General features: G+C 38.0%; 1 protein-coding gene across 5 annotated transcripts in view; it reads left to right on the top strand.

The window, feature by feature from the left end:
- CLYBL (citramalyl-CoA lyase) overlaps window positions 1-17,551 on the top strand; it is a 216,290-nt gene that overhangs the window by 147,362 nt on the left and 51,377 nt on the right. For all 5 annotated transcript variants that reach the window (XM_068164468.1, XM_068164678.1, XM_068164602.1 and 2 more), the window contains exons 3-6: window positions 6,455-6,643; window positions 10,200-10,301; window positions 12,066-12,159; window positions 13,609-13,776. In XM_068164468.1, the coding sequence (XP_068020569.1) occupies window positions 6,455-6,643; window positions 10,200-10,301; window positions 12,066-12,159; window positions 13,609-13,776 (553 nt within the window). The remainder of the gene's footprint in view (window positions 1-6,454; window positions 6,644-10,199; window positions 10,302-12,065; window positions 12,160-13,608; window positions 13,777-17,551) is intronic.

The following is a 17,551-nucleotide window of genomic DNA, read 5'->3' as shown; positions in this document are numbered from 1 at the left end:
GATACGTGTGCTCTCATTTCATCATGCAGCAGCTCATTTGGACTGTCCAGGAAGACTAATTAACACTAATGCTTCTAAAGCATTTTCATTTGTGATGCTAATCTGTCACAAAACCAAAAGCATCCTCAGAAAGCCAGGGAAAAAAAGTAAAGAGGCTGCATCTTGCAGCCAGCTTAAATTAGTGTTAGCTTGATTTGTCTTAATTGAAAGGTTGTTTACATCTCTTTTGTAAGTGTTTATAAAAGTTGGCATACAGAAGAATAGCTGCCTACGTACATGAACAAAATTTTCTTTTATTGAAGCTGTTGTATATAGGACTGTCATTACAAAACCCTTTGAAATGTTTCTGTACACAGTCTTAAGGTATAAGCCTGTCTCTGTGTTTATGTATATACACACACACACACAATATGCTGTATTATTTGTGCTACTGAGGTATTTATGCTAAGTCTTCACATTACATGAGTATTTCTATGTGCCAATTCATTCTAGCCGCCTACTGGCCCCTGTGTAAACTTATATGGGATGCATGCAAGCCGGAGAAACATCTTAAACACAACTTGTGAAAACCTCTTGCTCTAGCATGTACATCCACAGATATCCCAGCTCAGCTGAAGTGTTGTGCTTACATAGCTGAGCACCACTGAAATTTTAGTGGGATTCACAGCAGTCCTGGACTGCTGGTTGGGTGGACCTCAGGTTCTTGTTTTCTGGTTCCCCACCTTTACAGCGTCCCAAGACAGGCTGGTAATCAATGAAAGAAATTGCCCAACTCTGATACTGTTGGATAGACCCCATCTAATCTCTTTAGGATCCACATTGTCCACACTGGTAGAGGCAGGGAGAGGCTTGCTAAGCTTACATGGCAGCAAGCAGCTCTCAGCTATTCATGAACAGCTGTAAGAGATCTTGTCCTTTAAAAATATAGGATAAATATTGCTAATAGGTGCACTGATGTGTTCCTAGATCTTAAATTAAATTCTAGGAAAATGAACAGAGAAATTAAGATTCCTCAGCAGAGCATAATTAAATTGCAGCCTAGTTCATAGTGCTGACCACCAAAGTTTGCTTCATTTTTGTGTTGCTAGACCATGTAGTGCGTGCAAAGACAATTAGCAGAGCAGAGAGAAAAGCAGCAGATGCTAGAGATGCACAGTTAGATGACTCATTATGTCATGAAGAATCTCTCTTTCAGAAGAGTGAAAAGGTTGGTGTAAAAAAAGGAAAGGCTTGAGTAAACAATTATGCAAGAAAGAATTACAAGGTTTCAGGAATGAGTAGTGGAAAAACCAAGAGCCTTGCAATGCTCTAAAACATGCACATACCTGAACTGCAGAGGAGAAACACTGACATACATGATGGAAACCCTGTTCTTCCTCCTCCCCATGCCTGTCCCTTCTTTCCTTTAGGATTACATGGTGGGCTTGCCATCTTCCTTGTTCAACCAAAAGAAAGTATGTTTTTAAACTTCCTACATTTTTTACAAACCTTCAACTGAATATCTGCTCAAATATAAGAAATAATTTAATAACCACTTCCCGAAGGCTTTATGATGTATGCACGTTGTACAATCTATTTTTCAGCCTAACAAGACCAATTAGAAATAGGTATTTGCCATTTCAAATATTTATTCTCACAAGTACCTGATGCATGTAAGCTGGAAGGCAGGTCTTGTGCACCAAGCACCTCCTGTTCTTGGAAACACTCTGCTCCCTAATTACAGTTCTCTTTGTTTCCTCACAAACAAATGCAGTTTGTCTTCCCTTTTGCCAATCTCGTCTATGCATTTGAAACCAAATCAAGTATCATCCTCTATGGCATGACTTGAGTGACAGAGAATTAAGCATGTAAAAGATGTCAGGCTTTCCCTCTGCAGAAACTCAAATTTGCCCCAAAAGTGCTGTGGGTATATATGTGCGCTCCTGCAAAACCTTATTTGAGAGACACATTTGCAGAACATGCACTAATATAAGTGACAAAAAATTCAGCAATGTCAAATCCTGTAAACAAACCACTCCAGGGAAGTAACATTAACACATAATTGTATGTTTTTACCATGTCAGACCTGTCACAAAAAATAACTTGAATTGTGATTATAGTAATTAATTTTTCCTCTGCCAATTGAAACATGAAAACTTATTATGGCAATGAGGATGATAGATTCTGGCCTGCCATTTTAGCACGTTGCATACTTACATTTCCATATGAAGCAGTATTACCAAAAGATGTTAACAGAATGAAATCTATGCATAAATATACCTTTGAGTGTATCCACTATCTTTACATTAAGACGTGATGGCCTTGAGGAAAAAAAAATAAAGGTGGGGGTCAGGGGGGAAGAGGGAGTGGATGAGACTAGGCAAGAAAGATAAAGTGACACAGAGATTTTGTCCCTAAAATCAGGCAGGTCTAGAAACCAGTGCTCAAAAACTGGTTTGTAGGATATCATACCATTTTTCTGTCTGCTGTTGCAGTCCCCAAAATTATCTTAATTTGACCACCTTTGCTTTGTTTCTGCTGTATAAACACCGTGTCCAGGGTGACTGAGTGCCCGAGCTTCCAGCTCAGTGGCATTCCTTCTATTTTGAAGCAGAAATTTCTATGTCTTGACATATAACTCAGAGGAAAAAAAGGCAGGGGGTGGGGGTGGTGGGAAGGGATGGCATTGGGAAAAACAAGGAAGGAAAGGTGGTAGGGCAATATGATAATACTGTTACCAAAGGCACCTATTTAAGTGCACTTATACTGTGAAGCTTTATAAATAAGACTAAGGGACTCCTTGTTTGCCACCACCCCCTTTCCCTGAGTCTTGCACTCTGCCTGCCTGATCCCATCCGACAGTAGAGCTGATACCGCACTAATCCCCGCAAGTTTGGGACTAATGAACTAACTGCTGGGCTGCCGCCACGGAGCTTGGTCCCAAACTATACTGTACTTCACACTCGATTTATTCTCCAGATGGCGAGACTGCACAGCCCCGCCGTGAGGGACCACCTCTTCCACTGGAGTGTAAAAGTGGACGGATGTTGTTTTCTTTGCAGATTTGATAATTCAGAGCTAGGAACTTGTGAGGGTGATTAGTTATTAGGTTTAATGGGTGCCAATCGAGCTGACAATACGTGTATTCTCATCTTTAATTTCAGAGTCTGTGTGACTGCGTGGCAGTGGATTTGTCAGCAATGTTGCGTCACTGAAACCTTTATCTTCTCCAGTTAGCTTAGCTGTGTGTGATAATGAACATCTTTCCATGTCCTTCTTAGAGTCAAACAGAAGGGATGCTAAAGTAGCCATCCTGACCAGCATTTTTTTCCTAGTGGGTTTTCCAGCATGAGTTGCAAAATTAGCCTATTTTAATAATATTACTGTTTACCATGAAGGTGTCTGTTGTCTTTCTCTCTTGTTTGGTTTGATAAAGAACCCAACCTAGGTGCGACTCAATGGGGATGCAACCATCCCAAGCTACCTGGGAATGAAATTGTTTACTTAACAATCAGATTTGTTGCTTTATCAGTTATTCATTCATGACAGAGTATTATCCCACAGAGTATTATCCCACATTGTCATTCTTGTGTGAAGAAAAGGGTAAATAATTTCTTTCACTGTTCCTTAACAATTCTAGTTTAACTGTCCTTGGCAGGAACTTTACATAGTGTTTGGAAAACATATTTATTCTTGCATCTACAACTAAAAAGACATTATTGGCATAAAGGACTACTGTTCTTTCTGATGTTACAATGCTGAAGTAGTTCACGTAGCTTGACATTTCAGCTTTTGTGTGGATCCTACAATAAAAATAGTGTCTACATTTCTCTGTGTAATAAGGCAGAAAGGGCTCTCCCCCTTTCCTCCATGTTTTTCGTACATTTAGTCAAAGGTTTTAGTACATTGTTTTATTTACCCATGAAATGTTTTATTGGAAGCCTGGCTGAGGACCTGATACACACCACTAACATCAATGGGATTTTCTCTGTTATAGGAAGGGTAGGCACCCAGTCAGGCTCTTCACGAGCTCTGCCTTTGGCAACCAGGTCCTCTCAGTTTGTCCTACAATTAAAAATGTAAATTGAATCCTGATGTGGAAACTCTAGTGACTAGAAGTATTTTATCATGGAACAGAAACATTTCCATTCCTGGGGTATCTAGGCAGACAGATCTAAAACATAGTGGTTCTAAGAAAATGAATCAATTCTCAACCCAACAGATGGCATGGGTGTGTTAACTAACATAGCAACATATTTTCTATTAAAATATGGGGGAAAAAACAACCCCCTCCCCATGTTTGTTGGTTGATATAAATTCAGTGAAGTTGTTGGTTATTTTTGGGATACGTACCAGAGGGCTGCACATTTAGTTTATGTAAATTGATAACAGCAACAGCCTGTTAATAAGTGTTTTGTATGGAAATATACCTAGAAAGACACGATCTGTCTTTTTTGGGAAGAGAGTTTGCCTGAGGAGAAAAATAGCTAATGAGATGGTCTACTGCTCATTATTGTAGTCTGAAAAAAATCATAACGAATTAGGCTGTAAGTTTGCTAGAGATGTGCCTTGAGTTGGAATTGGATGCTGCCTTAGTGGATAATTTGGGGAGATCTTTCTTTTGCAAATTGGATCAGTGTGTGCTGAAACGGTGATAATCTGACTTTAATTAAAAGCACAAATTGGTTTGGAGCGTGTTTTTAAGCTACCCTTCTGTATCACATCCAGAAACTTTTAGCCCAGCCCTAGAAACCTATTACCCCTGGTCAGAGAAGGAAAACATAGGGGATTTGTATTACCCAATATTGGCATCATATGGTTTGGTTTCCCTAATTCAGAACCATTTCAGATGGTTGTGCTGTGGAGCTGTCTTCCAGCTGGACATGTTTTTAGTGAGCTGCATGCATCTTTGTGTGGCTTTCCTAATGGCCCCAGTCAGAGCCCATTCACGGCAGTTCGAACATTTTGGGTCGTATTTTCCAGAGATTACCTCTGAACGTGCCCCTTGATCGTGGCGCAGGGATGCATACACGTGCGCCTTGTTCCCGTCTGCCCGATTAACGGGCATATGCTCCCAACCTTCTAGTAGCCCCAAGCTGAAGGCTGTTTGCTTCAGATTTCATTAACTTTCTGCTTCATTATTCCTTCCTTTTAACCAGTTAGGGCCATCACTTACTTTTCTCTAAACTTACCCTAATTATCAGGGGTCCCAGCCCTGTAAATCAGTACACTGCAGAGCTGTCTTAAACTGGCCTGGGAAACCCTGTTCTGATCAGACCTGACAACTGTAAGCTACTGTTCCTTCACACTGTTTAACTCAGACCACATTGGGAAACCGCCTCTGCTCCTCTCACTGGCAGAGATCTGCAGCCGTCTGGTTTAAATCTACTGTCATGTGCTGTCTTGCTGATTGGTACTAGCCTGGATATTAACTTTGATGATTTTATATTTTTTTTAACTTTTTTCCCCTTGGGTTTACCCATTTTCTTGAAAAACCTCTCCATTCAGCAACTGTATATTGTTAAAGTCATTCCTGAACCTCTGTGAGTCAGGAGCCTTAAAGTTTTATTAGCCTCATAAAAACTCTTCACAAATGAAATGTCTTTTGATAAGTGTGCATTTCAACAATGCAAATTTGTTAGGGGCTGTTGGCGAGTGGGAGGATTTTGGGGTTGAAATCACAGTTGGCAGGAAGCAGGGAGTCCAGCACCCTCCTTCCCCTCGCTTATTCTTCTCCGGGCCAAGAAACACGTTTCATTTCAGAAAAGCATGTGAGTACACTTCATGCAAATCAACTATTAAACAGATTTGTAAGTCTACATTCACAGAAGCAGCGATCGGCCATGGGAAGCACATGTCTTTGGAGACTTCATTTCGTGCCAGCAGGAGAACAGCTTTTTATGCGGTTCAGGAAAAATCTCCAAGTTATTTTGGCGGTGTTTTCATATACGAGTTGTGAACTCTGCCACAGGCTTTAATAAACTTCAGATACTTGGAGAAAAGGAAGAATTATGTAGCGAAATCAAAGAAGCATATGTACATCTGTGCTAACTGACATCCAGGCAAAATTAATTGTTTTATTCAAATTTAATATGCCATTTTTGTGAGCGCAGACTGTTAGTGCAACATGTTGTGGGTAGTATAAAATTTGTGTTTGACAGGCACGTTCAGCACTGGTGGACTCAAAAGTATTGTTTTCTATGAGTGGTAGTGTAGAAATACTTAGACATAAACCCCAAGCATTTCATTTACTAATTATAAAGAAATGAGGAGGGTAAAATTGTGAGGTGCTGGTAATGGCTGCTTCAATAAAAGTCCAAGAGTAACAGACATCCTAGGGACACCAATATGCTGGCTGGCTAGCTTTTTCCTCATGTCATTTCAACAACTTTTTTGCCCCGTGCACTTTTGTGTCAATTGAAAATACACTTTCTTTTTCTTTTTCTTTTCTTGTTCCTCTAAACATATATTGTAGAGAGAAGCAAGAATGACCATTGTGAAAAGCCTTGATGAATTTGACTTTGGCCAGGCTGAAAAGTGTGTTAGGATAAACTCTGTGTCCAGTGGTCTTGCAGAAGAAGATCTGGAGGTGCTTTTGCAGTCCAAGACCCTTCCTTCAAGCATGATGCTGCCAAAGGTTGAAAGTGTTGAAGAAATAAAATGGGTGAGTACCAACTACACAGTAGTTTTTGACTGAAGCTGCTGGGCCAAGTTCACACACAGAAATTAGTAACTGAGTTATGAGGAAGGTTGTAAGGAGTGTTGTTTCTTGGCTAAGATAGTTGAAAAATGCATCCATTTAAATGTTTATGAAAAGCATACATGGAACACTTTGCTTTTATAAAGAAAACTGAATTTATTTCTCCCATGGTCAACAAATAACCAGAGTTTGTTCTTAAAAACAGAAACAGAAGTATCTGACTCAACTCTTACTTGCCTAGCAAGCAAACTGACTGTCTCTGTCCATGAGCCTTAGTTGCATGCAGTGTAAGCAGGAGATGTGGAAACTATGTAGCAACATATGAAAAAATGAGTTGGGGGGAAGGTCACTCCTTGGGGCAACTGGAGGAACAAACAGGAAGCTTTTAACTAGTGTTTTTAATTAGCACAGATATTATTTCCTGAACAGTTCTCTATTTCTTCCTTTTTAATTGCTGACAGGTGTGTTTGTATTTCACGACTGACTTTTCAGCCAATAAAAACCTGAAATGTAAATGGTTGGCATGTCAAATTACTTAAGAAAACTTTGAAATAGGCCTAATTATGCTATAATTGTTTAAATTGTCAAGAAAGGGGGATGTTTGTTTAGAATATACCATTATTGCTGTAACATGCCAGTAAAGGAATAATGCTTAATTATTCACTTCTATATTTTTGAAAACCACTAGCCCAGCAACTAGCAAGCATGCAAGCTGTGATGAAAGGCAGGCAGATGTATTAGAATCTATTTTAATCTCAGCATCTAACCTTGATCAAACCATTGAGATCAGGCATGAGTGTACAACGGAGCAAATATGCTGGGTATGTGACAAGCCCCGTCCGTTCTGTGGCACTGTCCCTTTGGCCTCTGATGCTCTTGATGGAAGGTACGCTATCCCCTTCCACCAACATTTAATTAAATTAACCCAAGTATACCTCTCAGGGTTTACAGCCCTGTAAGTGTTAGACGTAACTTGTCAGTAATGAATATTCATGCTTCCAAAATGGCAGGGCCCTTGCTGCCACCAAGTAGGTTTTGCAGGGAGGTGGGATGCGGAAGCTCTTTGTCCCTTCATCCCCTTCCACCTTTCCTCTTACTAACTTCAATTTCCATCATGTAAAACAAGCCAAACCACAACAACTTCTGCCTCATGGTCCACCTTTTGTGTCCCTTTCATTTTGCCCAACCTTTGCACACAAAGAGCATGCTTTGCTTAATGCTGCAGCCTTATTTTCCCAATCCTCCCGAAAGTTCACTTCAGCATGATTTTTCAGCCTCCCAGAAGCTGTTTATTTCCCCACACACATATCTCCCCCCCACTTCATTTTTATTTATGTGCAGCAGAAACCTGGAGGCTGATGCACAACTAAAAGATGGGCTTACTTGTTTTCTTTTGTGTGAGAATCTCTTGCTTTCCTTTTGTCCCTAGTGTGGGTACTTGTTTGACTGGCATGGCTTATTGGACTATAACAAGCGTAACTCTCCCTCCTTTGTGGTGGGACAATTCTCCCACAAATCCCAACCAGTGTGCATTCTTCCCGACACACTATTGGGTGTGCACTGGAATTGAAAGAATTGCTGAGGCCTTGCTACTTCATCCCCTCCCCAGGCTTTGTGGTTTTTTTTTTCTCTCCGCCTTCTTTTTTTTTTCCCCCTCCTTTCTCCCTGAAATGAACACTTTACTGGGCCGGAAACATTTAATCGTCTCCTTTTGAGGAAAAAAAAAAAAATTAATTGAAACTTCTACACTCATTACCTTTTGTATTGGTGTTTATTGCAGATTTTTTTAAAGAGAGAGGAAGAGAGACAATATTTAATTAAATGTGCTTTTTTCATTGTTGTTTTATTGTTTATCTTCAATACAAAAGACAGCAGAAAATCCCAGGAGTATGACTTTTAAAATACTTTAAAACAAAAGAAGAGCTCTGCTGCTTTAACTTGTACCTAAAATGTAGTGAACACAGTAGCACCTCCTTTTTTTTTTCTGCTTAGAAATTAAAAATCATATAGGGGTCTTAAGAATAGATGCTGATGCCATTGTACTACCTCATTTTCTGCATTTGCCTGGATGAAGTTTACTGCTTTTATGTCGCTATACTGTACACTTGTATGTGTGAATTGCATTGATGATTAATTTTTTCCTCCTTGCACATTTTGGGCGGAATTCTCTTCTCCAAATAAAAGTTACTGTGAGGGCCACAGTGATGATGCAAAGCAGGGATGGGAAGGGCAGAATTCTTCATCGAAGAAAGCTGTGGTTTATTTTGGCCTAATTGTAAAGTTACTGCAAATTGCTGGAAAGCTTTTTTTTTTTTTTTTTCAAGATCTGGGTGATTAGATTTTCCTTCTTTTGGGGAGGGGTGGTGGAGGGAAGCTAAAAGGGGAAATAACACCTCTAATCCAGCTTCTGGTAAATAGGCTGCCAGCTTTTAAAATGAGTTTCCTTTCTATTAGTCAGAATATTATGCTAAGCCTTAAGCATTAGTTTTTTATGTTGCCATAGCAGCCTTATTCCTGCAGGGTTGTGACCTGCGATGATTACAGTACAAAGCTTATAGGGTCTTGAAACCCCCTTTGAAGATGAAAAGTCTTTGATGGTTTATATTTATGCAAATCTCTTAGATATGATTTACCCAACTGAGACTGAATGGAGAGATGATTAAAATTCCCTTTCCTTTGATATCCATTAATAGTCAAATATTCCTTAAATTTAAAATATATGCATGTGTTATTTTTGTCTTTATTTACTAACATATTTTAACCATACCTGAGATATATTTATCTCAGCACAAATTACTCAATCTGGACAGACATAATAGATTTACAATATAGGGCTGAGGGTTCCCCCCCCCCCCCCTTTTTTTTTTTCCCCTTTTGAAAGGGGAAAAATCTGTGCAAGAGCTTTTGTATGTTTCCAGATGATAGATTTTGGAATTTGGGCTACCCCACTGGCAGCTCAGAGCTAGCTGTGAACTGGTCTCATGGAAAAAATTGGCAAGCTTTGGTCTTCAAAGAATTAAACTTCCTTTTTAAGGCCTTCCTAGGTAAGCTAAAAAATTATGAAGAAAAGCCTATTGAACAAAAGGGTAACGGTGCCGTAATGAATAATACGGATGCCACTTAGAAGGCTGGGGAGCGCTTCCAGTGATGGCAGTGCTGGACCTGAAACAAAACTGGACCTCAGGTACAGCAGCACTTCATTGTTTTCCAGTGCCTGTGGATTTGCATTTCACTAAGCCAGGGTGAGAGGTGCTAAGCCTGGATTTTGTTGTTGTTGTTGTTGGTTTTGTTTTGTGTTGTTTTGCAAACCAGCCTCTAAACTTTGAAATGTATGGGAATGCTGCAGTTTCAGATCGCAGGCCTTGTAAAAAAGCTGGTGTAATTTTTTTTAATTGTAAGGTTTTTGGGCTGGAGAGGGGTGTTTTTCCTGCCAGGTGAAAATTTGATGTGTTATATATAGATGTCGACTATTTTTATTATTTTTGTTAACTTTCTGATAGCTCATACTGTCTAGTTTTAGTTTTCAGACAAATTCTTACATCACCTAAAAGGCCGAACACTTGTAGAGCCAATGAATTTTATACCCTTTGTGGAAACTGCAGTGGGCTTGCTGAATTTTAAGGTAAGCAGGTCTTGGAGTGTTCATATTTTGCCATCTCAGCAAACTAGGATGAGTGGAATACTCCCCTGTCTCCCCCTAATTTCATCAAGGAAGAGAGGTTAAAAAATCCCCTAAAACATTTGTACACTGAACTCCCATGCTTGCGTAGCAAAGGCCTTCCCAAATTCAAAGTATTTCAGACAGAACAGTTTCAGACAGTCCATGACAAATAACAAAGCCTCTCTGCATTACAGTTACCATTCTTAACACACTTGGGGCAGAAACAAGCTTCTCCAAAACTCTGGAATACTCACAGTGTTGCCATACACTTGGCTACATTGGCTGTTGAATGCAACTTGTGCATAGTATTTAATCAGAAAAAAAGAACTAATCATTGTTGCACTACTGCTAAACTGCCATCTGTATAACAGTTTATAATTACAACCAAATTTCACATTCTGTTTTTTTTTGTGTGTATGATGGGGTGTTTAATGATAAGATTAAAAGTGCAATTAACTTTGAAAACAGGAACTATCTGAAGAACATGCTCCTTTTGTAAGATAATCTTAGATGAGATTTTCTTTTTAAACTGCATTTTAATACAAAAAATTACTCCCCAGCCTTTACTATCAAGTCCAGGGTTTTCAGAAAGGCAAAGCAGTATAATAATGAAACAGAAGATCTCAGGCATGCACCAGCAATTCAGTGTTCCCCTCCCAAGCTCTAAGAGAAAAGTTTCGGACCAGCTGAGGAGGCACACATCAGAAGTACCTCCAGAAGTACCAGCAGGCCTCACAGGCAGCCTCCTCGTCTCAGACAGCCATTTCTCTTACAACACACTCTAATGTGTAATAATAAAGCAGTAACCAAATAGACATACTTGTGCCTGGTGTGCATGCACAGAATTAAATCATATTTTAAACCACCTGAGGTTTTCTTCAGCTACAGTATTTTGCAGTGGAATTTTTAATATTGTAACACCTGATGTCGGCAAGAGAGTTGCCCTTTAAAACAATTTCTGGCCCCACCAGCTGCCATGGAACATCCATTAGTAGAGCTGGTAATTATACCTGTCTTTCTCTCCACTTATCTTAGCCTTTAAAAATATTACTAACATCCAAATATAGATATAAAACTGTAGTGTTTTGGAAATGCAGTTCTTCTCCAAATAGCAATTTATTTCTTGCTTTTATTTTAATACTTTTTAAAATACTTTTCTGCAGTACTTGTTGCATTTACAACTTCCTTAGCTATTTTTTAGTTACATGTAGCACAAGACTTTAAATGGGAAATCTTATAAGGAATCCTTATATTCTATCAGAATCTACAACCATTTTAAACCATTCACATTATTTGTTTAACAAAAGAGATTCTGATCTTTATTTCTGTTTCTCACGTAAATACATGCCAAACTAATCAAATTTAATACTTTTTGTTTGCTTTTAAGCAGTGTTTGGCAAATGTTTTATTTCATATTATTACAGAAATACCTGAGGTAGTGATCACAGCAATACTCAGGGCATTATGTCAGCCAGAATGTAGGGAATCAGCTACGACGTCCTGTATTTACAGTCTGAGCATATAGGTGCTTAGGGAAAGATAATGTTTTCTCTTTCGCTGAGTCATTTTAAAGCACTGTGCATAGTCGAGCACCTACAGTGGCTTTGCTTAGCAGGAGCAATTTTATCTGAAGGATTTTGGTAGCACTGAGTTGCTGTAATAGCCTCTGTAATCTCTCTGCATCCATCATTTCTGTAGAAATTAATATTCTGCTCTCATTTGAAGGCCGTCTGTGAAGAAGCACTGAGAAAAGGATCCCAGGTTGGCCTTCATTTGGACGCAGTTGTCTTTGGAGGAGAGGATTTTCGTGCCAGCATAGGTTGTTACCTGTGTGTGTGCGCTATAAATGTTAACCCATGGCACTTGCCCGGCAGAAATCCATTGTGATTTATGGCCATTGGCTTTCCAATGGCAATAATTAATGATAACACTTGATTCTGCAATTTACAGTTTCACTTTTCTCCTGTTTTGTTTTTTTTTTCAGTGCAGAATGTGTCCCTGGAAAATAAAAATGTGGCCCCTGTGTTTTACAAAGCACTGACATTTTCTTGTGCTTCTTGCCATTCAGCAAAAGCACCAAAAATTAGGGGGGGGTGGGGAACAACAAAACCTGTTGAGTCACCAAAATTATTTTAAAATATGATATCCATAAGAAATATACACATTCTGTTGAGAAGCACATTTACAGTCCTAAAACTCCGGTGGCTTTTCATGACTGCTTTACGGACAATTACCAGTTAGGTTTTTGCCACTGTGCACAAACACTATTCTACTACATTTTGCATTCATGAATTTACTTTAAGTATGTCCCAGGTCAATAGATCCATGTATTCATGAGAAAGCACTATGAGCCTTCCTCAAAAATAAAAAAGTATTGCACAATTTCTTTCATGAAAGGCCATTTTACTTCTTATTGACCTGAATCAGTTTAAAGATAAAAGTGCAGATCCATTAACCTTTAAATTAGACGAAAATACATTAATGTAAATATTAGCATTACTTTACTACAGTATTCCTTACAAACTGGAAATCTGGGTCTAAGTAGTGATCCTAAAGAAAGGTAACATACAATTTATTTATTTTTTCACATGAGACTTCACATGAGCACGTTGCTTAGCTGGTGCCCTGTGAGCATGTGAAGTCTCGTGAATACTTTTGCTTCTTCTCAGAAGTCATCTGCCATCATTTTTTTCATCCAAATGCTAATGCTTAAATATTCAGCTTAGGACATCAGTTGTGATGAGAATCAGAACCAAGCGAAGTGCAATTCTGCTCTCAGTGTGAATTTTTTAACCATTTTGTTGTACCCAGTTTATCCATTTGTGTAAACCTTCTCTTGCTGTAGTGCTTCTCACTGTATATACAGTAAATAATGTAATTGAATAATCACTTCATATTAGTCCCAAGTCAGCAGTGCTTACCAGCCAAAGCTTCCACTGACTTCAGGCTTACAAATTTTAATTGGAATTGAATCAAAATCTAAATTTTGCAAGCTAGTGTTTAAAGATATTTTTTAAGATATTTTTTGGTTTGTTGTTGGCTTTGGGATTTGTTGGGTTTGGGGTTTGTTTTTTTTTGTTAAAACAGCTGCTTTTATTTTTTGTCTCAGAAGAGTAGCATGTAACAATATAGCTTTGCACCCCTCTTCTGTTTTCTAAATTAATTGCATGAAACCTTGAATTTTCTTTGTTGTAATAAGGTCAGTATTTTCAAAAGAAAGGTTTAAAACACTCCTGTCAGCTTTTGTTTGTTTTCATTGTTTTTGTAGGTGCAACAAGCAGTAAGGAAACTCATGATATTTTATATGCCAGGCAAAAAATAGTAGTCACAGCAAAGGCATTTGGCCTTCAAGCAATAGACCTTGTTTACATCGATTTCCGAGATGAAGATGGGCTCCGCAGGCAATCAAGAGAAGGTGCCTCAATGGGATTCACTGGTATGGCTGTCTGATGATGCCTCAAAATAATGCATAGCTTCTTCTATTTATATATTGCTGCAATTACTGTCACCTAGACAAATAACTTGAGTTTTATTTCAAGATATTTATTGAAAAACTTAGTCATACCAAGCTCTTCGAGGTTTATTAGCACCCTTAAAATTGGGGTTGGAAATTTTGCCTGAAAAGCCACAGGCTGCTTTTTAAAACCACATCCCATGAAGCGTGTCTGTTTTTGAAGAGGAGTTGAGGTAGAGGCTGTGCAGTGATTCCTCCCATCACAGAGCACGGGAGAGGTGATACTGTACTAAGTGATGACCAATTGCTTCTTAAAATACGTGGTCCCTTTCTCTCTCTCTCTCTCTCTTTTTTTTCTTTGTTTTTTTGGTTGGTTGGTTGGTTTGGTTTGGTTTTTTTCACATTTAAAGACAGCTGCTAAGAAGTGGGTTTTAGGTGAAGGAGTTGAGGAGCAAATCTCATATGCTAATTGCTACAAGAAAGTTATTTTCTTATTATTTTCTTTTATTCGTTTTCCATCTCCTAGCTCCCCTTTGAGTAAGTGACACCTATGGGTACTGGCAGACAGCAAGAGCAGCAGGCTTCTTGCCCCAGAGTCCTGTTACCTGTGACTGGTGTACCAGATCACTTGGACAGCCTGATGGGACAGTGCAAGCCATCAAAAACTGGGGGGTTGCGATAGAAATAATCCATTTGACACATGCATTAGAGAATTCTAGCATACAGGACAAACATTTTACATTATTGGACTCTTGACTAGCATTCAGGATATATGCACAGCAATAGGGTTTTGTCACCAAAGGCATGGCTCCTGGCAATACTATCTAGCAAACTGTACTTTTACAGTTAGTGATATATCTTGAAGAACCAACCAAAAAAAAAACAAACCAAACAAGTGTTCTCTTAAGAGATCTCAGTGTGACAGTTACAGAAGAGTAATCAGTGCTCTTGAGCCCAAACCCTGCCTTACTGTCTGTTAAGCTTCAACATTTGCATAACCAGATCTTGTTTCAGAGGCAAAATGGTTAACTCCTCACAGCTACGTTATCCATGTCCATGTGGACATCCACCATTCATTCATCTGCAGCTGAAGTTGGGAAAAATAACGGAGCTTTGGAATGATATCACCTGCTAATGGCTACCTAAACTCCACCAATTTTTCCTAGCTTAAGGAAAGGCTTGTGTTATGGAAAAACATTAGCATCTGAACCTCCTGTTGACAAAAGATGGAGTTGCAGATGCCTAGCACCTTTGAGAGCACTCTTTTTGAATGCTTAATGTGTATTTGAATACTTAACTCGGGCTGCCAGTTTAGGAAACTTAGAAATAATCAATGTAAACAACACTGACGGTGGTTTGCACTCCACTGACTCTATGGAGGAAGCTGTTTGACATCAAGATAGGATCCAGAGAGTAAACAAATAGAAAGGTCACATGTGGAAATGTAGCACATAAACTGTATTTCTAAGATGCCCAAAGAGGTGTCTTGCCTTTCCTTATTTGGAGCAATCACCTGTAAAAGGTAGAGACTTCATTAAGGTGAGCTCACGGTTCCTGTTCTTTGCCTCCTGCCCTTCCACAACTATCATCAACACATTTCAAAACCCCAGCAAACAGCCTGACAACCAGTCCAACCATAATTAGAAACATGACAATTTGCTGATTTGGTTAAAAACAACAACAACAACAAAAATACGTTAAAAATAAAAATGAAAGCTCTAAGTCAAAACAAAACAGCAATTTCCATATTTTTGGTAAAAATATGGAAAAAAATACACATTTGAGGTTGATCCAAGATGTTTCACATGTTCATTTCTTTGGCTTTCAGTTTATCTAATGTTTTTGTAATCTTTCTTGCTTATTTGATCAAAATAAAATGTCACTTCAAAACGGAAAGCAAAACAAATTATATTCCAAAATTATATAAATGAAACCTTTTTCTTTAATTTCCAGTGTAATGTTCATCATAAATTACAAATGGGTCTTAGCTTAATCCAGCACTTGGTATAAAGCAAAAGTCTGCAGATCATATTTGCCACTGACAGTCCATAATCTGAGAGTAAAATACTGAAATGCCAGCTTGTTAGCAAGTTCAACACATGCAATTCTTGTTATTTTCAAATATTTAAGATCCCTTCCAGCTACTTTTTCATGAGGAATTGATATTATTTAAATCAACATAACAGAAATGAGCTGAGGCTTCCAAATGCTTTCTTAGCTGAAGAACACACACTTACTTGCATTCACAGAGCCAAATTCACCACCTTAAAAAATACTGCAAATCCAAAATACTCACCAAAATTTTATTTCCTTAGATTTCCCCATATTTAGATTTAGAACAGGAGAACTGACCTTAATATAATCAAATATGTTCACTCAGGATTAATAATTAAGTGAAGTAATATAACAAAGAATTTACCAGCCAGTTAGGTACTACTGCCACCTTCATTGCTTTTTGTAGCCTAGTTATCTTTTCTGGTTATCTTAAAATCATCCTAATTTTCCTTCAGTGAGTGTGTTTACATAAAATTAAGTGCTTTCAAATTTAATGTAGCCAAATTAGTAGATCTATTACATGTAATTTATCTTTTTTTTAATCTTTTGGGGGGAGAGGGGAGTGTACAGCTATATAAACCCCCACACAGACATCATCATCATATTTTACATACCAGAACCCGTAGCTATAACGTCAGTGCATTGCCTATAGAAGCGGTCATCAGTTTTAGCAATGCTTGTGCAAAGAAATTAAATAATCTTGCCATGAACTTGAACAGAGATTGAGTCTTTATAGGAATATGTGCTGCGTGCCGAGAAGTCAGCTATAAATACAAAATGCTGGAAGTTTCCTCTTCTTTTTGGAGTCTTTTGTAAAAGATTAAAATGACACCATCATAACAGTTAACAAAAAGACTTGCCAGGTATTGACTTAAAGCACGATATATCAAGTGATACTGTTAAAAAGGATTTCATGGTCATAAATTTTAATGTCTTCCAATTTTGCACTCTCTCAGTAACTTGTCAATAACAACAATTCTGTTTAAAATATTTGTTTTTGTTCCTGCCTGGCGTTGCATCCATTATACAGCAGTTTGGATACATAATCTGTGACAAAAATCAAACGAGTTGTATAAATCAAAAGTTAGATTGTGTCCTCTGTAAAATTGTTTAGTAGTGGTAAAAAATGGTAAAAAAAATTAAAATCACTGCTACAAATACCTTTGTCAAAACCAAATCCTTCTATAGAAATGTTTTGCACACTAAAACAAAAAATCATCTCTAAACTGTTGTTTATTTGTTTGTTTGTTAGAATTGCAGGTTGGCTTCAAATACTATTTAAAATATATTCTACATTTTCCTCAGACAGTTAAGTTCCTTAGGATCTTGAAGGAATTATTTGTACACCCTTCCATTTTAGAGTTAGTTTTGCTAGGGGGGATTTGTTGTATTACAAATAAGGAACATCATAGTCTTATTCATGGTGACATTTGATTAAACTAACTAAAAAAAAAAAATTGATTAGGCCTAATGTAAACCACATTGGTTAAGAAAATTTGTCTCTGTGTAATTTCTTTCAAAAAAAATATGTAGTTCTTACTGAATTGAAGCTTTTATATATTTTAAACTTTTTTTTTTTTTTAAATAGTTAGGACATTGAAATTTTGAATTGAATATTTGGATGCCCATAAAATCATAAAGTAAAAGTTTTTTCATAGGAATGAAAATATAAATGAGCTACTCATGGCTAAAAAATTACTAT

This window comes from Melanerpes formicivorus, unplaced genomic scaffold (assembly GCF_026170545.1).
Source record: "Melanerpes formicivorus ecotype bairdi unplaced genomic scaffold, bMelFor1.0.p_v2 SCAF_1, whole genome shotgun sequence".
Taxonomy (NCBI): domain Eukaryota; kingdom Metazoa; phylum Chordata; class Aves; order Piciformes; family Picidae; genus Melanerpes; species Melanerpes formicivorus.
Note: the sequence above shows the minus strand (reverse complement) of the source record. Positions and strands in the feature narration are given on the sequence as shown.